This window comes from Ornithodoros turicata, chromosome 4, assembly GCF_037126465.1.
Source record: "Ornithodoros turicata isolate Travis chromosome 4, ASM3712646v1, whole genome shotgun sequence".
Lineage (NCBI taxonomy): Eukaryota > Metazoa > Arthropoda > Arachnida > Ixodida > Argasidae > Ornithodoros > Ornithodoros turicata.
The window spans coordinates 27,149,785-27,173,443 of NC_088204.1; the positions used below are offsets into that span (position 1 = coordinate 27,149,785).

The 23,659-nt window shown below is 44.0% G+C and overlaps 1 protein-coding gene across 2 annotated transcripts in view; it reads left to right on the forward strand.

Moving 5' to 3' along the window:
- Positions 1-22,883, forward strand: part of LOC135391373 (alkyldihydroxyacetonephosphate synthase, peroxisomal-like) — a 97,135-nt gene extending 74,252 nt beyond the window's left edge. For both annotated transcript variants that reach the window (XM_064621627.1, XM_064621628.1), the window contains 8 exons: positions 291-342; positions 408-547; positions 8,711-8,760; positions 13,941-14,010; positions 14,536-14,597; positions 19,806-19,995; positions 22,105-22,162; positions 22,666-22,883. In XM_064621627.1, the coding sequence (XP_064477697.1) occupies positions 291-342; positions 408-547; positions 8,711-8,760; positions 13,941-14,010; positions 14,536-14,597; positions 19,806-19,995; positions 22,105-22,162; positions 22,666-22,790 (747 nt within the window). In that variant the 3' untranslated portion in view covers positions 22,791-22,883. The remainder of the gene's footprint in view (positions 1-290; positions 343-407; positions 548-8,710; positions 8,761-13,940; positions 14,011-14,535; positions 14,598-19,805; positions 19,996-22,104; positions 22,163-22,665) is intronic.
- Positions 22,884-23,659: the final 776 nt, after the last annotated feature.

Here is a 23,659-nt window from a genome sequence, read left to right on the forward strand (position 1 = left end):
CTGGGGTGAAGATATCAGGGTTTGAAGTAGCTTATTGCACATTTGGAGTTAAATATGAGGGCACACTGGTTTAAACCCCCAAAGGTTCTGGCCCTAATTATAGGCAACACCACTAAATAAAGACATGATACGCTTAAAGATTGATGGTCTGAGCCCTCCTCTATAGTGCGTCGCACTGCAGGCTCCCACAGTGCTGTTCGTGTAAGCTTGGCAAAGTGGAGAGCTAGCCCTAAGTGAATGTGCATGGAAACTTGTGTGACGATGTTTGCTCATCTAGTTTGAACTTGCAGCAAATACGACCTGCTTCAATAAGGCTAATGGACAATGAACAGTTCATTTTTGGTGAGTGATTCCCAAAGTTACTCACATGGTAAAGGCTGGTATGGAAAAGACCCACATAATTGCAGGACAAGCCCTCAAGCCAGAAGCGAGCAGCCTGCTGGCACCCTTATGGGACAGCCTCAAGAAGTTTTACATCACACGCATCAAGGGCTTCCAGGTTGACAAAATGTGTGTCACAACTCTTCTGTTCGAAGGGTCTCAACAGGTATGCCATCACATTCCCTTATGATTTAGAAACTGCACACAAAGGTGGAAGTACTGCACCAATTGTGCTGTGCTGCACCATATTGCATTTATTGCGCGAGCTTACGCCCGGGAGAGAAAACTGCGGCAAAATATCTTCCACCGCCAGACAGTCAGGATTTTAGCTAGCGCACCACTAAGCTTTACCGCCATGTTCTCGTTCAGCCATGAGGGATCCCTAGTCTGCTTCAATAGCCTTGGTAGTGCTTCCTGCATGCATTCCAAGGCCTCTGAGAGGGTCCCTTGAAGCTTGAGGGATCCCTCAGGGCAGAGCCAGAATATGGCAGTTAGTCTCTCACTTGCAACCCTGATCCAGCACAATCCAATGTTAGTCGAGCTAAGTAGCAATAGTCGAGCAATTTAGCTTGCTAATTGCTGTCTGTTGCTGTTATGTGCTTGTGGCTGTGTAACACTTTTTCTTGGCCTCTTGTCGACATAGCATGGAACAATAAGCAAGAGTGGGAGACAACTAGTTTAACTACGTAGGTCTTGCACGATCAGTTGTTGCAAATTCCCTTCCCTACACACGGTGATATGTTGCTATATGTACTCAAATTTATACGGCAACATTTCCTGATTCAGTTGTCGTTGCTGCTGTATATATTTTCAGACTGACTTGGGCCACATTTCGAAACTCATGTTGTAGATGAACTTGTCCTGCCGAGCATGTTTTTTCGCATTATTTAGTGTTAGTTTCGTTTACACATAATTTCAGTGCCAGATGCTATGGTCCAGTAATGCAAAACGTGTCGGCATAGGACACATTGAATCTTACAATCTTGGCTGTGTAACCACTGACATGCTCCTGTCATGTGTTGAAGATGCACTCAGCGAGCTTCCAAAAGAACGTCTGTTGTGCTTATTTTACGGTAGGCTAACGGTAATGAAAACGTTGGTTGTACGCTTGAAGCGAAACCGTAAGCGTAAAGAAAAACTGCGCCTTAAAGGAGCATTAAAGTGGTATCTAACATGGCCAAAAGCTGCTGTCATCTTGTAAAAGCAGTACGTGAAAAGCATTCCCACAAAATATTTTTGTCCAAAGTTGTTTTTCCGCGGTGCAATTCATTTGCAAAATTGCCCACCCACTCTCTCGAATCACCCACTCTAGTGTGACGTTTGTGGTAGAGGGACCCCTCATTCGTTGGTAAGAAAAACCATCTGCTACGAACATTACGAGCTGTTTCTTGTTGACTTCTATTCTTTATATGATTCATATCACGTTTCTAAAAAACAAAGCATATAGGCAGCCTAACAAAATAAGGTTGCAATCACAAGAGTAATACATCAGTGGCTTCTGTGCAATCTCAGAACTGACAGTAGCAGAAAGCAAGCGATGATGGCGGTATTGTGGCGCCACCTGTTAGCCACTGAACCAACTGTGTGGTGAAAACGGTCAGAGAGGCTGCACACTGTCGGGAAGCATTGGAGTATCGTTGTACGACACACAGTTAATTTTGGGCTGCACCACTCGTTCCTCCCGTGGTGTCAGTGGTCCCAAAAAATTGTGGTCGTGTCGTTGACAGCCTTCAAATCCTCCGTTTCGGACACCACGCAGCCAGAGAATGCATGGGGTCTCCTGCGCGGTGTTGGTCACATCGATCATGGGATCCCAGGTCCAATGAGGAGCGTCCCTACCACTCACATCACATAGTGACGCACGTGGTGGCGCTCATCACGTGTCAATTGTGAAGGCGAAGGAGGGTGTTTCGCACAGGAGGGTGTTTCGAAGGGAGGTTCATGGGGCTATAGCAGGCGTCCCAATTTTGCTACGGTTGCACTAATTGTGGGAAAACTGTTTTCGGACGCCTAACATTCCACAGCGACTAAAAACAGAAACAAAGTTGTGTGCCTCTAGACTCGGGCTTTAAGACTATTGATATTTCAGAGTGTTCTGGTCCTGTGTCTTATTAAGTCATACTTATTGTTCATTAATTTGTTATTTTTTGCTTTGCGATATTTTGCGTATTTATATTGAATAATCCTGTTTAATTAATAGCTCATACTTGTGTACAGTTTTGACATGTTCTTGATATGTGATACTACCATTTTCAAGATAATCAGAAAGTGCACAAAAGAGGCATGATACAAGGCCCAGAATGTCACAGTTGCTGCCACAATTCGCTTCATATGTGCTCCGAAACACCATCTTTACTGCTCCAAACCTGCTCCAAAGTCAGACTTTTCCTGCTCCAATTGCAGCTTCAAAAGTTCAGACCTCAGTTCCACCCCTGTGCACATTTTGTGATTGCATTGAAGATGTGCTCCTGGTGCAAGCATATTTCAGTGGTAGATTCAGTACAGCAAAGAGAAAGGAGAAAGACTATCGCCATGTGCAGTCCTGTTCCCTGCAGACATTTTTGCCTTCGTGAAAGTATAAGACAACTTTCAGTGTCCACGCCACAGAGCAATGAAAAAGGCCACTAGCCAGGTGTACATTCTTTCTTTCATGCTCCTATTATGGAGGGATTGAAAACTGTGAACGATCGACTCTTCCCTGATGGAAAGATCATTTATTTATATTTCGCTATTACTATTTCTTTAGCACAGTGTGGTTCCACCTTGTGGGGATCAAAGTATCTTCAGGTTATTGTTGTGCGTAGAATGGGTCGAAGTCACTTCATTGGATGCAGTTGTAATGAAAATGGTAAAAGAATGTGCAAAATCTTTTTGACATGGGGATACACGCTCCAAGGTGGAATAATTTTCATGCAAAAGCAGAGGTAGTACTATCCTGGAAGCCACATCGCCAGGGGAAATACTACTGTCAAGCCCGTTTATTACGATCTCCGATATTGCAATTGAATTGCTGGTTCCCGTCAGCTTTCCCATTGAACTACATGTGAACAAAACATTGAGATAACAATCGCCGCGAAAGCGCTTTCTCGCATATAGCGATCGGAATTCTCCTGGCGGCTGCTAAACGCGTGAAAATTACAAAGCAAGATTGCATCATTTCACTGAAAACAAATTACACTGGAATTTTCAAGAGCCTTTGCCTCCGTGCGCACTAAAGTGAGAACACAGTGCGTTTATCCGCGCATGACTGCCGGGGATTAGATGCGTTCGTCGCAAGGCACGCGACTTCGAAAGGGCGGAAGGGCAAAGTCGAGAACGTTGTGCCGTCTCCATATCGTTCTCTCGTCCTAAAGCCTTTATTCTTGTTTTGCTGCGTGCTTGCTACGATGGCGTCCGTGGTTCCAAGACTCTCTTTGACGAAAAAAGACGCGTGGCTCCACCTGAAGTTGCATGCATTCTACGAGTTTCGTACTGGTGCAAAACCGCGTTGTGAAGTACCACGGTAACATGTATTGGCAAACAGTTGCGTATCGCCATCCAAACACGTGTCAACGGATTACCCGTGGTGGAGGTGCATTCTGATGGACCACGCAGTCCCGATCGTGAGAACGGTGATGACTACGGCATTGGATGACGAGCAATGGACAAGGACAAGAGCTTTGTGAATCGTATCAGTTGAGAAAAACACAGTCAATCCTCGTCACTGATCATAATTGTCTCACGATGTAAGGCCACGAATTATTACTGTTATCAACCTTGTTACAGCAAAACGTGATACAACCAAATTTACAATATGACAAAATAATTGGCATTCTTCATCAGGCTGCCATAGGGAACAGCAGATATGGGGAAGTTAATCGACAAAACGAACTCGTTACCAGTTAAGTTGCTGTGCAAAAGCTATAACTAAGGTACTGACTAAGTTACTAGTAATGAAAATGAACTTATGAGTTCCTAAGCTACTTTTGGAAAGTACTAACGAGTTGCTTTCAAATTACATAATATGCAGTTTTGAGTTCTTGACCTTTCTGTAATTACAGTAATTTAGATCTGATCTCACAATGGGCGGTGTAAGACATTTCATAATACAGTAGGCTTCCGTCAATACGACTTCCAGTAATTCGTTTTTTGCTTAATTTGATTGAATTCGAAGGTGCCGTCAAATGCCTATATGTTTCTGTTGATAAAAGGGTTTGTTGCACATCGTATAATTCGACCGATGCGTCCGCGAACCAGGCACTTGCGTTGCACCGCACATAGCAACAGAAAATTTTGCCCTAAAGCTCGTGCCGCAGATGGTGACTGAACAGTTCTGATCTGTACCAACAACTGCGAGTTTGAGTGTGTACGCTACTGTCTTGGCGTACATAAGCGATAACATTGATTGTCCTGCGCACACACAAAACAAAGCTTCGTGTATTGCGCCGAATCATCACGTTATCCCTTACGTACTCAAAGGCGATAGTGTACGATGCAGTAAAACTCTATGTGCTCCTTTAAGGAGGAATTTGAACAAAGCACAAAGCCGGCATTGAAAGTTTAGGTTTCGTGAGTTGTGCTCGACGCACATTTCGTAGGACTGGACAGAGTTTTAATCCTGCTACACAGTGCCCTCTGTCATTATTTATAAATAACACTACTTGTCGCTATGATGAATGTCACCTGGGTCTCCTAGTGTACGGCCAAAACAGAATTCGTAGTGGACACCACACAGCAACGAGGGACTCAGACCTGCCGTGCACTTGACTGTCGTCTCATATTAGGAAGAGAATCAAACAAGAATCAAACACAAGGAACTTGGAACTTACCCCAAGTTACTTTAACAAAGTTACCTGAAAAGGGAATGAGTTCCTCAAGAAGTTACTGGAGCTCAAAAGCAATGAGCAGTGATGGAACTGCTGCGCCATTTGCGCCAAAGTGCGCCATTTGGGATTGCGTGCGCAACCACACGCCGAAAAAGCAATTTTCCCTAATTCTGCGCCACAGCTGCGCCGAACAAAGATGCCCCGGTTCGAACGCATGAACACGAAACAAAAACCGCGAGCGATGCTCCCGCGCCCTCTCTATTCTCGTCATGCCTCTGAACAACGAAGCCGAGTCACGCCAAGTCGACGCCAAGTCACAGGCCCCAAGAAAAAACGCAACAATAAGTGCGAAGTATACTCGCTCCGAATACTGTGTCGTCTATCCTTGTACAAAGGAATGTACAGGACTACCGATATTCCCCCAGTAGCTCACTATACAGGGTGTTCAAAATTAAGCTTTCACTAGCACTTTATAAATAGGCAAACAAAAGAAAACCGGTGCTACTTTTTCTGTTCCTTGAGTAAGAAACAGGTGCTACATAATTAGCAGCACCAGGGGCCGGATTCACAAAGAGCTCGTGCGACGGAATCTGTCGTAACTCCGTCGTAGGGGAAAGTTACGACGAAGTGTAGATTCACGAAGGGCGCGCGTCGCAAAATCTTCGCAGCTTATGGCAGAATCCTGCGAGAGCTCCCGAGCAGTCTTACGAAGAAAGATGGCGGCGTTATTTGGCAGCGGTGGATTTGGAGACGGGAAACAAAGACTCCGTAATACGCGCCAACGCATTGCACTTTGCCACGGAACCTTCGAGACCATCCCCGAAGTGACATTGAGGCATTTTTTGCTTGGTAACCTTCAAAAAATGCTTCAACTTTGTGCTCCGTAAAATCGTGTCGCAGGGATTTTTCAAGCATCCCCTACACCCCGCTAAAACACTCCCAACACCCCTCCAAATTGTCTGCAAGAAAGGCAAAAGAAGCCATAAAAGCTGCAAAACTGAGTGCCACACACCGTTTACAAAACACCCTCACCCACCCCCTCCCCGAGACGAACATACTGGGAATATATTTGCTGTGTCATCGAACGCGTTTCGCCTGTGATTGCATGGCATCCATTATGGCTACCGAAAGACCGAGAGCACGTGCAGTAACAAAACACTTGGGGACGAACAACTTCGTCTTTTTCTAATGGGACGACTCTTATTGGTGCGATCACAAATTTTCGTCATCGTTACCATAGCGAAAACATAGTCTCGCACCCTTTGGCTGTTTGTCTCCGAGGTGCACGTGACAGGAAGCGAGCAACTTCCTCTTCCTCGTCGAAGAGGGGTACCCTCTCCACTACGATAGCTTTGTGAATCGCGCTTACGACGCCGTCGTACGCGCGTCGCAGGCTACGACGTCTTAGCGCATCTTAGCGTAACTTACGATCGCGTTTGTGAATCCGACCCCTGTTTCTTACACAAGTAGCGTGAAGTTATCATCCGGTTTCCTGTCATCGCTGTGTTTGCGTAGCGCTCGTGAAAGCTTAATTTTGAACACCCTGTATAGTCACTGTTTTCGCTGTTTGTTCGTTCCTCTTTTTCCCGTTCTCCGCAGTGTGTCGCACCCCTAACGTGGAATCGTGCAATATGTTTTCTATGTTAACTTAATGCAAGAATCGTACGTTGTTGTACTTCAAAGAGAAGTTGTCAACAATAAAGCGCACTGTTAGTGCATCAAGTGTGTGCGTACTGGACGAAAGGTGGTGGTGGTGCAAATTTACCGAGCATTGGACACGTCACGTGCCTGCGATAGAATGTTGGCTCGTTTGCATGGGAGTTGTTTTTAAACAACTGCGTTTTAACTAATTGTGGATAGGCATAACTGACGACGCTGATTCCGGAGTTGCCGGCGCCTGTACTATGGATCACTCCAGGCTTTCCGCTACTGTGTAACATCGCGCGTGCTCGCAGGGTGTAGGCGCGTAAGGACAGCGCGAGCAATTGAGCGTTCAGGACTTGAACCCTACATGCAGATACTTGTTCCCAGATGTCCTGAACCCCAATATTCACTAGAAAGTGGAGAGTATGTATTGCAAACACGATGTATTGCACGGGACGCGGTGGAATACATACGGCGGAGGTGCCCCATTCTGTGAAATTCTGTGCCAAATGCGTTTTTTTTTGTGCGCCAGAGCCAGCGCCCGCGGGCTTGGAGGCAGTTCCATCACTGAATGAGTCAAGTAAGTTAAAAGTTACCGAAAACAGTAGCTTAGTTAAAGTAACGAGTTACTCCCAACACTGAAACAATGCATTCTAACCCCGTTAGAATGAAAGAGTTTTAAGCCAGCATCTCGATTCAACAAAAGAATAATTTCCAAAGCAACATTTACTCCATCTCCAATTTATTGATCCCATAATCAAAGAATGAAGCGAAGAACGCAAGTGCATGCTCCTAGTTTCGGTGCTTCTTCCGAAACTGCCATGTGTGAGGAGAGCAAAGAAAATCTTCACCTATGGTGATTGCAACTGATTGCGCTTGCTTTGCTCATGCTACCTGTCATTGGCTAGCTGCCGAGGAGAGGGAAAAGCGGCTGATGCAGGGCTGCCAAGTAATGGAGTGCAGTTTTTGGCAAAAGTATTGGGATGCACTGTGCAGGAGCTCACCTGTTCATATCATCCATAACAATTTGGAGAAGTGTTCTGCTGCCCAGCGATGTAATATGTTACACATAAGGTGTATCAGTGTGGACCTTTCAAAAATTCTGTGACCGTATTATCAAGATTTTACTCCGTATAGATGTTTACGTTGCTCGACTCTTCACATTTTGCGACATAAACCTTTTCTAATCTCATCAGTTTTGGTACAACAAAATATTTGGTACAGTGAAAGAAGTCGGGATCCCTGTGAATCTCGTTACATCAAGATTTGACTGTATATGTTTCTATTGGTGCTCAAACAGTTCATATTAAGCATAGTATAATTATGTGTCTGACCCTTCGAGGTAATACCTAGTTCCACTTCGCATCTACCACTTTTTGATGTTAGTCTGAACTGGGTTAAACTCACCTTCCTCCAAATCATGTTTTGACTTCACAACGCACAAAAACACTGCAGCCAGTGGTACCTTCTGAAACACGTGATACTTCTCCTGAGCAACTCTACAAGTTGTAAAACTGCGGCAACTTACTCTGTCCTTTTCACAAAACACACACGTTTTTTCATATACATTATTTTTTCTTTGACCCGGTAACACTCAAATACACGTGTAGTGGCTGATTTCAGAACAAATTGTGGGAAGCTAATGCGGAGGGAAATCATTTTTAGTGCTATTATATTCTAACAGGTGTGCACTGCATGGGGGTGCTATATATGCTTCATATATTTTGTCTTCTTCCTAGCTTCTATTTTTATAATGATGTTGTGCATGACAGGCTGATTTCTGTGCAGTTTTGCCGTAATGAATTTTGACTTTGTTGCTCAGTATGTTTTAAGCAGCCCTACAAATTTCAAATCCTATACGCTACTGACTCTCATTACAGGAGGTAGAAATACAGGAAAAGAGGGTCTACGACATTGCAGCCAAGTTTGGGTGAGAGCTTCTAATCATCTTTACGAACACCAAATTTTTTTTTAGTTTCACATGGTTCTCATCCTACTTGCATCAAAGGCGGTACTGAAAGCAGTATTACACCATCACATGATTAAAACTGTTTGTTTGACAGTATCATTGACATGTGTGAACCATTCTCTTGTCTTCCTTCCCCTGGGAAGATTTCATGGCTTTTAATGCAGTACCAACAGTTTTGCTCATTGTGCTGCTCTTTTTCCTTCTTTCTCTATGTAGAAGCTCGAACTGCCCATAAGTCAGTCAACGTCTTGAGGTTGCTATGCTGTTCAAGGCTATTTGTAATGTAAATTGTTGCTGTTCAACAAACTACGGAAGGACTCCCAAGAAAACTCGCAGTTTCCTTTTTCTGTTGGTGGTGCATGTTTTCACTTCTTGGAATTTGCACTGTACGAAGCGCAGCAATCATAATGGTGACTTCATTTTCACTGAATTTTAAATGCATCAACTGGACTGGTTAAAACCTCCTAAAACAATTTAAAAGCTGTGCATTATATTGTATCTACCGGTAAATGACTCAATAAAAAACAGTATAGCGAAGAGGCACTGGGAGACATCTCCCGGTGCGCGTTATACGTAGCAGCTTTTTTCCAAGGAGATCAACTTTTAGGAGGGTGTCGAGAGACTCGTAGCCTAGAAATAGCCACGCTTGGGGTTAGCCATACGGATCAGCAAATAGCCAATATGGCACCTCTTAGATGGTTATGAAGGGTTAGACCTCCGACAAATAAAGGCTTCTTAGGTCCTGGATGGAATGCGGCTTCCCTTTGCAGCGACATTGCTCCCAACTGAGTGCGGCACAGTACACATAAGTCAACTGGGAGTCAGGAACCCCAGGTGACTTTAGAATGCTAGTGTGCCCCGGTGTTTCTAAGTACCTCATGTTCTCTAGATGACGACTCGTGTGGTAGACCTGTACTTTAAAATAAAGGTCGTAACTTGTAGGTAAATAAACATTAACAATAATTAAAAAAAATATAATAATAATACTAAATAGTAATAACACGTAGTAAAAGATACTTGTGCACGGCATGCATGCTTCTGTTGCTATGTACAATGAGAACGACACACAGCCTAGTTCCTGCTGAAGAGGAAATAACTGGAAATTGTGTGACTGTAGTGCGTGTTATCCATCGGTGCGCCTTATACGTACACAGAACTCTTTCTGATTTTTGCTAATTATAATGAGTGCTTGTTATACACCGAAAAATGTGGTAGGTATAAATGCGGTAAAATGTGGCTTAAAATGGACTGGTTAAAAATTTGTTAAAAGCCTCGTGTTATAGGTATAAATCTGATACAACCCAGCTTTGACAGGTTTTACTGTGTTTTAGCCCCTGCAATTTCGATGAGAGGACCAATCAAAACATAGCTGGTGAAGCCAAAGCACTGTAGCAAAAGCAGTAGTAGACAAATTTTCAGTGGCCAATGAGAGGTTATGGCTACTCGCAGGCCTGTGGATGTCACGAGAGGAGATCGAACTGTGCTGTTGTGGCTGCTTTCTCTGACCGTTCAATTTTATTGCGCAGTGATGATACACTATACAGCAAAAATATGATGGCTCCTAATAGACTGCTTGATGAATGAATGTTAAATGTCTCTTCCTTGCTCCTTTAATACCCCTGTCACACAAACAGTCTTCAATGGTCATTGAAACCAATTACCTAAACATGCGCGTGACACCACCTAGTGTCTAATGCGTCAACTTCTTAAAGAGCATTGGATCCAATGCTCTTTAGGTAGCTGACACATTAGTCACTTGGTGGTGCTATGCACATGTTCAACGCTGGGTGCCTGAATGCTAGCTCCCTCTGTGTAGGGTGAAGACAACGACGTCGTCTGCTACGAATTTCTGCTATCACCCACGCACAGCTCGCAATGCACTAACAAAAATGTAGCTATACGTTTGACTACACACTACATTTCGGAGTTGAGTAAATACGTAGCAGAGGAGCTTTGAAAAAGTGGGTGAAATCTGAACACAGCATTCATGCATGGTGAGGATGGGCTTCAAGATGGCGGCTTTCTGCTGTGTTCGCTTTTGCAAAGAAGGACTCCAGCCTACAAAGAGGGAGCTAGTATTCACACACCCTAATTCAATGGCCGTTGGCTTCAATGATTAATGAATACTGTCCGTGTGACAGTGGCATGTGGTGTCACTAGGGTTTGTGTCACCTGGTGTGGGAGTACTCTGCGTTCCCCCTCTATGTAGTGCACCCCTTTCTAGGTGATATACGCTAAATAATATCAAGCTACACTCAGAAAAAAGTCACGTGCTCACAGAGGGCTTGATTTGGGGGCTCGCGTTGCTTGTGACATCATCCTGCTGCAGAGAAGGGGGCGAAGCAGCGGTACTTGTCATACTGGTGCAATACATCACCCCCTTTCATTGCATCACCCAGTGTGGATCGCAGCCCCCTAGTGACAGTACTGGACAGTGGTATAAGTCACACTTTGTTCAGTGTATCTCTTTTAGCATGGAATCATTTCGTCATGGTTAGGCACACTATTGCCATTGTTGCTTGTGCACCATACAAAAATTCAAAAATCATGCTGCTGTGCTGTAACAGTAACATCCCTGACCAGAAAGCAGGATGGTTTAGTTTCAAGTTTGGTGCGCACGTTTTTCCCGAGTTATTTGAATTCAGAAATAGTTTGGAAGAGGTGTGCGAATATTGAAATTTTCGAATACGAATCGAATACCAATATCTGCAACATTGTCCTTCGAATCTCGAATCGAATATCACGTCATAGGATAACGGATTCTAAAAGTTAATTAAGGTAATTAAGCCCCGAAAACAAGCATCGTCACAGTTGTGTTCTGCTGATCGTTAGAAAAATGTCCCAAGTGCTAATGAGGAATGTGTATTAGTGTATTGGCTTAGCATAGGGCATACATGCTTATATGCAGATGTACAGAAAAATTATTTTTACAATGAAACATTGTGCTGGTCTCATGAGGGAAGCTGAAAACCGATAAAAAGAAACTTTCATTTAAAAAATCTTTCATGAACAGTAAACACCTGTGTTGGCATTGTAAAGTGCTGGACAAACAGACACAATGGAAGTAAAGATCAATGACATGTTCAGAATGTGGGATGGTTTAGTGATGAACATCTCAGAAGGAAAATGAAGGTGGCAAGTGGTCTCTTCTTGCATTGACAATGCCTTCCCCATTTGTCGTGAAGGCGAGAAACTGCACGGTTTCACTGCTCTCACGCGTGAGACCATCGTTATTGACGGTAATGCATAGTTTGGAACAGCCTCATGCATTATAGCGCAGTAACACTGCGATCCTCGACGATGTAGGGTGGGTGCTATAAAAGGTCAGTCACATTTTCGCGCGTGGCACGATACCTACTTGACAGACAGACTTCCGCTACCACAGAGAGCGTAATTTGTGCCAGAAAAACCTCCGAAAAAATCGAGATTACCAGGCGCTGCATAATAATAAATACGACCACGCAAACTTTCGTCTTCATGCATTTCCTATGCACTATACCGATGTGATCACGGCGGTCTGCAAGGTGTTGTGGATAGCGTCCGCCTAGGGGTGCTAGCCGACACGGATTTGTTTTCGCTTTTGACACCACTAGCGCCACTAGGCGGAAGCTGCACTCAACCAGTGTCAGACCGCATAAGAAATGCATGAAGACGAAAGTCTGCGTGGTCGTATTTACTTTGTTATGCAGCGCCTGATAACCACGATTTTTTCGGAGGCTTTGCTGGCAAAAACTATGCACCCTGTGGTAGCGGAAGACTGTCCGTCAAGAAGGTATCGCGACACACGCGAAAATGTGACTGACCTTTTATAGCACCCACCCTGTAGTATGGCTGTATCACGCATGATTGTTTCCACGACGTTCGTCTTCAGCGCTCCTTTCATCTCACGGCGAAAATCTGCGCGCGGACCTCAAACTTTGTCGTGCCAATGGCGACGTGCGTGAGTCACGAGCAAAATTGCTCCATGCAGGTTGGGCTTAAGGCTATATATATGCGTCTTGCTATCATCTGTAACAACGGTTAGTGCAGTTTCAAATGACTGCAGCATTACTGTCGTCCTAGTTGGCGCTTTCATACGGTCGCAGAGCGCCGGAGTTGGAGAAACTATATGTCGAAATATCGACACGCCGCACTCCTCGATTATCGCCGTCATCGCACGCGACCATGAAACCGAAAAAACTCATTAGAGACTCAGGTTTTGGCTGTGCATGCAATGGGATGGTGAACAGCGGTGTTCAGCTCAACGTCAACAAAATTTCGATATTTCACCGTGATATTTCACCGTAATATTTCACCGAACTGTAGGCCTCATACGAATGTTCAGAGTTCGTTAGCAATCTACTAAAGCCGCGACTGTGCTGACGATGTATGAAATGTACCGCGGTCTCGGGTTTCGCTGAGGCGGACTTTAAAATGGCCCCATAACTTAAAAACCCGAGTCTAGGGGACAAAAAAACGACAAACACAGACAAGGTCTCAAGAGTCTCTTGAGACCTTGTCTGTGTTTGTCGTTTTTTCGTCCCCTAGTCTCGGGTTTTTAAGTTATAGATCTATAGCACCAGCTCGCTTGCTACCTCTCTATCCTCTCGTTTATCCTGGTTGCTGCACACAACTGCGTACTAGTTTCGGTTTCAGTTACCGAACGTATAGCAATGCAAATGAGCGTACCGCAACATACAAATTCCAGTGCGCAGCGCGCAACAGCTTTGTAATAAGCTGTATGATATTCGAAAAAAATCAAATATTCCAACTTTTATGAATATTCGAAAACTTCGAATATCAAATTTTGGAATACGAATACGAATCGAATATCGCAAATATTCGATTCGTATTTGAAAATTCGAATACTGGCACACCTCTGGTTTCGAGTTTTGGGCAGCACGTTTTTTCTGAGTTATTTGAATTTAAAAATCATCATCATCACTGTCATTATTAATATATGCAGCTTCGTTGCTGTTGTGTTTGCTTTGATGAGGTGACTTTAGTAGAACAAGTAGCAATGTGCAGGTTTAGATAAGCATTGATTGCATTCAGTATTTTTGTCATTAATTGAAATTGTTTCTATGTATTTGTGTATGTGTTCCAGGTATGACCTTCATGTAGGCTTCAGTACTAATATTGTTGTATCCATTGTGTTGCAGGGGAATCCCTGCAGGGGAAGAAAACGGTATGCGGGGCTACATGCTCACATTTGTTATAGCATACATTAGGGTGAGTACACAAATAAAATTAATGCAGTGTCAAGCTCTTGTTGCAAGCTACATTGTAAATGTGCCACTCAGTATAAGTGAGACAGGATATGTCACATGTGTCCACACCAAAGAAGACAATGTATTGAATTGAGTTTCATTTATTTGCCAAAAAATTACTACTAGCAAGGGAGGCCCTGTAGCAGAGCTAGATGTAGCGTAAATATATATTTAAAAAAATATTCGTACTGTTATTTGTCTTCTCTTCTGTGCCACCCTTTGGCAAGATGGCTTCACTTAATGCACGCAAGGACTAGAACTGTACTTGGCACCTTAAATTGTCCTTCCTTTGGCATTCTGTAACTGCACTGTCCTTGACATAGCATATGCCATGCATGGTATGCAAATATGGTTGCGGCCATTCTTTGGAAACAGTTCACTGTGTCTCGTAGTAAATTAATGCGCAAGTACCATAAGTACTTTGGCTACATGACGTAGGCCAGCAGAATATTTACAGTGTGTTCCTCCTCTTGCATGTCTTGACCAGGACCTGGGCCTGGATTTCAATGTTGTGGCAGAGTCATTTGAGACATCAGTTCCTTGGGACCGGTATGTGCCTTTTGTGGTTGACCAATTACTGTATATGTAGTAATTTTCGCGAGGACCTACGCGAACGCCCTTTTTTTCGCGAATTTAAAGTCCCGCGAAATATCCGAACCAATGACAGAAAAATGCGCGAACGAAATATATAAGAAATTTGACCCAGTACGCGGAGGCAACTTATGTACACGGGGTTTCTTACGCTATTACACTGCATTGCCTCGCAAAGTGTTCTGTTCGCCGCTGCAACTGGAGACAGTAGTCCCGCCTTCGTGTACGAATCCAGCAGAGATGTAGGCGTCCCGTGATTCCATTTCCTTGTAAGCCTGGATCAACCATCAAGCTTGTATGCACTCTGCCACGCACAGAGTAATTATATTTGTAAACGTTGTTGCATCGCTATCTAGAGCCAATCGCACCTGCTCGATGCGATGACAAGAATGACAGCAGACAGGGCGATTCGGCAATGGCACAGATACAAGCCGGGTAGGACCCCCTGATCGCAGCTCTTTCAATCAGAACTGCTCAAAAGGAAGACAAATTGAACGAGTTGTCCAGTTGTGATACCTTTTATAAGCTTCTTCCAGGAAGTTAAGGTGGAGGGCCCCAGTCGACGCACCACGGTACCGCGAATTTAAGGTTCCGCGAATAATTGCCTGATCCTGACTTCTCACAAATTTGCGGATTATTGAGCCCGCGAATTTAACCACTTATACAGTATATAAAGCACAGAGGACAATGATAGCTATGTGAATGCTAAAAGATAGTCCTCACTACTCTTTGTCTGCTTGCTGCATTGTTTGCACGCATAGCCCAGCATCTCGAATGATTTTTGGGACCCTGAATATTCCCCTTGTGTCAGATGCCCAGAATGAGTGCAGATAGTGAATTTGCATTGTTTTTAAGTGCAATATTGCCACAAAAAGCTTGTCACAATTATTCCTGAGAGCATATTTGAGATGTTGAGATAGCATATCTGAGGCATTCGCATCAGGTATTTTTCGTGGGGCATTGTTTCACGGGAACAATTGTCAAGGTAAGATTACTCGTGACCTTATGAACGAATGATGTCCGCATAGGTTTCTGACACCCCTGTGGTAGAGCTCATTTTTTGTTACTGGGGGTAGAGCCAGCTGAAGGGTATTTCTTTTCCAACCATTTGTGCGAATTTTGGAAAACCATTAGTATGGAACTCCAGTTGCATTGTGCTGTATAGCATCTGCAGTACTACATGTTTGAGTAGCATTAATGATCAACTACATTTCCTTAAAATGTGATCAAAACCGCACCAGGAAAACAGGTGAAAGCATGATTATACTGAAATAACGTTAAAATCCGAGCGGGTTGGTGATCCATTCTAAACGCTATCAACCTCCCCATGTGCGAGAGTACAAGGAAAGGGACAAAGGATGAGACAAACACAGCACACTGCTGTGTTTGTCTCATCCTTTGTCCCCTCACACTGGGGTTTTAATCGCATTTAGAAGAGAGCATGATTATGTTCGCGTAATTGCCACATCACTAAATACAGGCATGATTCTGAGAGCAACTCTGGAACAGCGTCCAATGCCATCCCTTCCTGTGACTGTATGTGCAACTCCACGGTCAACCTTCTAACCTAGAGAGAGTGGACTATTGATTTCCGTTCTGTTATGATCAACAGGGGCATGGTCCATCCCAGAATGAAAGAATAAGTTTATCGACCAGACATACACATCACCCCATTGCACAAGCTCTGATGCCCATGCTCATATGGCTCAAATATAACACTCCCCCACCCCCTGACTTGGTTCCATTTCCCTTTGCTTATGACGTCACATCTGCACTGGTGCCCGTTGTCATAGCCTCTTTGAAAGATGTGCTGACCTCTTCCGGCTTAGCCTCTCTCAGTCATAGACGGTTCTTTTGAGTTGAGGAGGCTTGGGAGGCTTCTGCAGCTTGGACACAGACATTCAGTGTTGTTCCCTTGACATCCTGGCAAAATGAAATTTTCAATACCACGGTCTGCTGTGGTCCTAAATGATCAATGTGCACAAGATAAAGCTGACTGCTCACCTTGACCAAGATCCTGGAATTGCTTCCTGGTTGAACCACATTAGCTTCCTCCCATGCCAGTTGTTCCCCCGCTAGCCTTCACGTAGACTGCATCACAACTTGTATGTCTTTCCTACGATTTTTGTTGCACTTAGCAGCATTTCATTCTTCATGACCATCTCATCCTCTGCAAAAACTTTGGTTTCGAAAGCGAAAGTTTTACTTGCGGTTATTTTTCCGAAGCCACTCGGCTCGAGTCCTTCTTACAGTATTCAAGGTATTTCCATAGGCCAGCATAAAGTCATTGAAACATCAAATGAAGGTTCTATTGAACGTGAGACAATTGATGCTCTGAGGCTGGAACACATAGAAGGACAAATACATACAAAGCCTCGAGGTTCTGTGTTGGTCTGCTAGTGTATCATGTCGAGTCCTTTTTGCTTGAGCCAGTTTCTCTCCTGCTCAATTCAACACCATGTTGTACAGTTGTGTATGTGTATGTCAGTTGCCATAGCAGTGTGTAAAGTCAGCAAACTCCTGTTCTGTCAAGAATTGAGGTCCATTGCCAATGAGAAATTCTTTCCGATATCCATGTGCTGTAAAAATACCCTTCAAATTGTGGAGCTTAGGCATTTTTATTATTTTATTTTTATTTAACAATACTGTGGCCCCCTATCTCAGGCCCCTGCAGGTACAGAAAAAGGATATACAACTGAACCAGAAGGAACTGTTAAGTAATGCCTATGCACTCACAATAGAGATAAAGAAGACACAAAACAACCGCATCATGAGACAGCAAAGATAATTTTAACAACTAGGATGAGTACAAAACTACAAATAATAAGTAATAATTACGAGACACTTATTTAAAAAGATAGACACCAAGTGTTGACCAAATGCCGTAGCAGATCCGAGGGACACTATATCTGAGGCCAGTGTATTCCATTGTTTCTACAAAAGGAGGTGTATTTAAATGTATTGGAGGTAGCGTTCTAGAGAAGCACTGCCTTGCTATGATTGAGCCTTGTGGATTATCCTGAAGGTGGGCTCAGGAAGGACGAGGGGTCAAGACCTGAACACAGCCATGGTGCACTAAGTAAAAGAACTTAAGCCTATGTATATTCCTTCTAATACTGAATGGTTCTAGACCTGCACGACCTAGAAGTTCGAAGGCCGAATCTAATCACCTGAATTTTGAATAAATGGATCTTGCAGACATCCTTTGTATCCACTCAATTTTGTTGACGTTTGTTTGACTTGGAGGACCGCAGGCTATTGTGCCATATTTAAAGGGACGGTCTCGTACCCCTGCCCCTTTCATAAAGTGTACCATTCAATTGCCCTTTGTTGAAAATGGAATACTGCTGATTTACCCGACAAAACACGCCACAGTTATTAAATAACCGAATTAAATTGATAAAGATTGCAGATTGAAGATTGCAGATTGCGCATTCTAAGTAGTGGCAAGCAAGGTGGTTCAGAACAACTATGTTAATCCTCAGAAACAAGTTAAAAGTCGCAGAACAACCCCATCCACAATCACAAATCTGAAGTCGCTGGCCATCGGCGCATGCGGTCGCATTACAGCTCCGACCAAAAATATATTACGCGCGCTTCCATTATACTCCCCGTTGTACACTGATCATGCTTCGAAATGAAGTGTTGCTGATGACATACATGGAGAAGGAGAACGTGTTTATTTAAAAACCGCATTAAATACTCGCGGAAAGAAAACACGTGACTTAGCTTCCACGTATCCGATTGTGCGCCACATTATGGGAGACCCCACAGTAATGCTCGGGCTACATTCTCCGCTCGCAGAGGTATATGCATGAGTGTCCCCATTTTGAGAGCAAAGGGGATTACTCAAACCAAGGTGCTTCTGCAAGTTACAATTACCATGACAACGACGACGCACCCGCAGGTCGACGTCGTACGTGAAGTATGCATGAGAGAGGCGCAGCTTTTGTGGTCTGCTCTTGCGGCACGTTTCGACAAATTCCTCGTTCCATTCGTTAATTTCTGGGCGTTTGAGGCTTACTTGTCTGTGTCGTCCCTAATTGTTGGTCTGCCTCGGCCAAATCTCGTTGTTTTCCTCGAAAACCGCTTGGTTATTCCGAATGAAACTTTGACGGTTGTATGTGTACAGTACTCGTGAAACTAGTTTTGGCTAAGTTTCGGAATCGCCTCGGCTGTACGAGACCGTCCCTTTAAGTACTAGGCGAATTAAAGTAGTTTTTTTTTAGTAAGAATCTACTAGTATCACAAGGTCAAAGCTGTCCTCTGTGGCAAAACTGATGTGTACTATTCGGACATGATTTGGGTACATCCATGGACGTAAAGGTCCCAGAGCCTTGGCAGGTTGTCTGACAAGCTTGAGTCTAATGTTCTCCATGAGTTTGGCCATTTTCTCATTTAATATGATAAAGGCCACATCCTTGTCCCAGTGGTCGCCCAAGGCAACCTGCAAGCCGGATGGTGACAGTTATCGCCTGTGGTCGGTATCTTGGTGACAGGAACCTGGCCAAGAGGCCACAAAGGATTAGTAGGATTGGGGTTCTGTGGTTAAAAACTTTTTCTTTCATTGCATGTTCATGAGCCCCGGCCCTTCTCTCCAATATAGTTATCAACTAGGTGGTATCAACTGTGCGTTTGAGCAGACAACCAAGTGAGGAAGACAGGAAAACTTAGCTGGTGCCAAAGTATTAGTGGATCAGTGTTGCACAAATCGAGCAAAAATGTCCCGAGTATATAGCTGTAGTTCCTTCTTTTTTCTCTTCAACTTTGGGTGTTATAATTATAAGTGGTCTCCAACGTATATGCATCTTCAGTCATGCAAATGTCTCAGGTTGAGTTCACTTTGATGTACAAGAAGGTAAATGATAACACTAGATATGACCGATAAACGTGAACAACAATGACAACATCATATGCCTGCAGCGATTGGGTTGATGAAATGTAGAATACCTGGCCCAACACAACTGCTTTCACACGAATAACAATCCTTGCATTGGATTTGGGGAACAAACTTTATTTTTTATTGTGCAATATTTCGTGGAATAATGAACGTTGGGGGCGTCAGGAATCAGAAGCAGTTGTACTGGAACTCACCAGTGTGGATTAATTACTGTGGATTAATGCTAGCTACTACGTGGTTCCCTGACCTTCCTTTGGAACACTCAGGGTGGTGGATCTGTGCCGGAACGTTAAGGATGTCCTCCAGCAAGAGTCTCGGGCGAGAGGAGTTTCCCTGCCACCCCTGGCTTCCTGTCGTGTAACACAGTCGTATGATGCTGGTGCCTGTATCTACTTCTACTTTGCCTTCAACTACACCGGGGTTCCTGATCCTGTTCATACATATGAAGCAATTGAGGTACCTGCCCAGCTTGCAACTGTTATTGTGTATCTTGCTTGCATCAGTTTCAGTCGATTTGGAAGCTATTGTGTCAGTTAATTGCTCATGCACAAATACTGTATTCACTCGCATATTTTGTGCCATTGCGCAATCTGCGCACCTGCGTTCCCACGCGCGGATATCGGTCACTTGCGTCTCAGCGACCATGGCGATTGCTTTTCCCAATGCCGTCTGTGCTATCAAAGTTATTGCGGTGCTTTTGTTTCATTTCGCACACTTTCGTGTGATGGTCCACCGATGTGATAGACGATACAAAACGCAAAAAGAAACGCTGGACAAATACGCCATGACAAACCTTACAGCACAATGCGATGAAGTTGGCTGTAATAGTGTGCTTTCGGATGTCAAGTGTGACTAGCAGCGTTTTCCAGCAGTGTCTCGACGTATTTCATCGGTATACGAGAGGTAGTAGGCCGGCATTTTGCGTCCCGAGCATCAGCGTTTGCGCGGTATTTGGGTACTTCTGTCACGCTTGCGCAGTGCAGTGATAACATCAATATCGGATAAGACTTTGAAGTTTTGCGTCGTTTGAATTTCGTAACCAACGTTCCCGCGCAGTTTGCGCACCCGCAACCCTCTCGACATTTTTTTAAAAGAAAAAGTGTGCAGATTATGCGAGTAAATACGGTAACCACAGCATCGAAAATTGCACGTGAAATAGAGGTGTAGTTTGACAGTTACTCGATGGAATACAGGACAAGAGCAGGCGCCGGATGTTGAGACTATGCTGGAATTTCCTGTCTAGAAAAAAGAGAAAACATCACTCCGTAAGAAACAACGAGGGCGAGGCCTCGAGAAAATAAATGCTGCGGGCACTTTCCTCCTCTGAGCACTGCCCTCTCACTCCTCCGATTAAGGAGTGACGTCACGTCGCCGGAGCCTCTGCAGCTGAAGAAGCAGCGCTGATCTCGTTTACTTAATATCTAAGCACTTTTCGAATGAAAAAAAAAAAAAATTAGCCTAGTAGATTGTATTCTGATCAAAAACATAGCGGTATCGATTTCAGAGATGAGAGCACAGGAATAAAGCGTATAAAGTAGGTACCTTTTCCACTCGCATCATTCACGCACCTGCTTCCAACACTACCTAGAAACAATGACTGAAAGCTTAAAGGGCGTGACGTAGCAATGGACCTTTTTCACAACGACCTATGCGTATGACCTTGAGGTGCCAGAGAGGGTTATCTCAGTCTTCACTAGACAGCGCCGTATGGAACGACAGAAGTGGGGACCAGTGGGGGGACCGCACGAGTGGCGCGAGCTCGTCGGCCCTGCTCCGGACCGGTTCTGGTTCTCTGTGCTACCCACATGGATCTGTTTTGGCACGCGCCGAATGTGGTTCATTGGAGAGTCGCTAGGATATGATGCGTGTGTGAAAAAGGTCCATTAAGAGTCCACCAAGGACTGTGCTTCAGTGGCTGTAGCTATAGAGACGAGCCTCCTTTGGCTGCATGGGCAGCCACCACATGATGCATCCCCACTCAGAATGTTTTGGTACGATTCGCTAATGAGCATCTGTAATCAAATTTTGTGGCTGGTGCTTTCCCTTCCATGGGGCCATTCTCAGCACCTTCTGGCTTTTGCTTTACAAAATGTTATGGGCACTGATTTGGCATGAAAGTGTGGTTATAGTTTTGTCTTCGCACATATTGAAACATCTATACGTAGCTACTAGTGCCTGCATTACTTCAGAACCAAGTAAGGATGTGCACATGCATTGGCGAATATACTATGAAGGGGCTCATTATTTCATTCCCCACATCACCACCAGCAATGGGGTAGAGTATCGTGCCTGGTGATGAAACTCCCCATTCACCATCTCAAAATAAAGTTATTGTTGTACATCGCCGAACGGTGCCAATCAATAGCCAATGAGACAGACAGTCGTAAGAATTAGGTACCTCGTGCATCATCCATGTTCTGCAGAAAATGTTCTGAACTGCGCATTACAACAGAACTCAGTGTCCTTTGTGAACAGTGTTGATACCAGAGCAGGAACCGGAAACCCCACGTTGTACTGGCAAACGTTTTCCTTTTTCATTTGACTTTCAAGCTTGTTCCCTTACAGGCTGCAGCAAGGCAGGAAGTACTCGCATGTGGTGGTAGCATCTCTCATCACCATGGAGGCAAGTGGAACTTTTTTTGCAGTTTCTAAAATACGTATTGATTTATTTCTGTACACGTGAAGACATGTAGGTGTCTTTCAAATTGTCACGTATATTGCTTGTTACCCAAAACTTCACACAAGGAAATCCCAAAGAATTTGCACTCAGCTTCCGTCTGGTGGCCCACACGAGGCCACTTTTCCAAGCATCTCAACCTCAACTCTCAGGCCTGCTAAACATATTGAATTGATACAACCTTCCTTTGATATACAGATATGATTTCCAGCTTGTGGTATCAGCATGTATGAGGCGAAATAACCTTTGCAGAGCTTTTTGATGACACTCATACTCTATAGTCAATGTGTTCGGTATTTCCCTGAGATGTCAACTGTTTCATGTCCACGCCTATCCCACACTGCCTGTAAAATGTGCTGTACTGTGAACTCACATCTTACGCTATGAGAAGATGCTCACTGAAGTTGCTGAATAGTTGAAAGTGTAACACAATCACATTATTCTTACAGTGGGAAAGATTCGCAAGCGGTGGCTGGAGCAGACCATTTCTAGCACGGGCATGAAAATGCTACGTGCCGTCAAGACAAATATTGACCCCAAGAACGTGTTTGCTAATGGTAACCTTATGCTGTAGGGAAATCGTAGCTTATTGTAACATTGGAAATATACTTACTTCATATCTGCGTGTCTGTCTAATTTTTAAAGGAATAAAATGCTGCCTTAATTTTGTTTTCTTAAATGTCCTCATGGATTGCTGGCACTCAAAGTTATAGCAGGCTTGTGATCACATTTGGCTCAAGTGCAACTTCATAGGTACAGAGAAAGAAGACATATGGTAAGAGTAGGCACTGAAATGTAGTGCTGTCAACAATAATGAAGGGGTTGTGGCACATTGCTATTGTTCCACACCTTGTTCCACATGCCAGAGGAATAAGTAGCAAAACAAAACAAAAACAATTACCCATCTTCTTCTGTATTTCATGTGTCTGCAGAAGAAAGACGTCAGCTCCAACTCAGATATCTAGAAATGTTTATTAGACCTATATGCCACGCAAAGTATATATTTTTGCTCGGGCTATCAACGGCTATGTTAACTACAAGCATAAAATTTTGAGACTTGCAACTTTGGGCTGTCAAAGTTCCTGTTCATGCAGAAGAAAATTCCCAGGGGTATCTAAGAGTACATGATGCAAACATTAAGTGGAAAGTACCCATCATACTCTAACGTCAAGTGGTGGTGTGCCAACCTTCAGCATAGGGATTTTGACACAGACAACTTTGGGAAATGTTCATAATTAACATCAAACTGGCTGCAGCACGGTCCTTGTGGTCTTCCTTTTCGCTGTTGCTTTCGATATTGCTTTCAGCCAGAGACATTCATGCAGGTTTTGGTGAATGTTGAAGAGATTGGAGCCTGATTGGAGCCTGAACATACTGGAGCTTGATTAAAAGGTGTGAAATCAAGCTCGGGAAGTTCCCTCCAACAGCTGAACTGTTGATTGT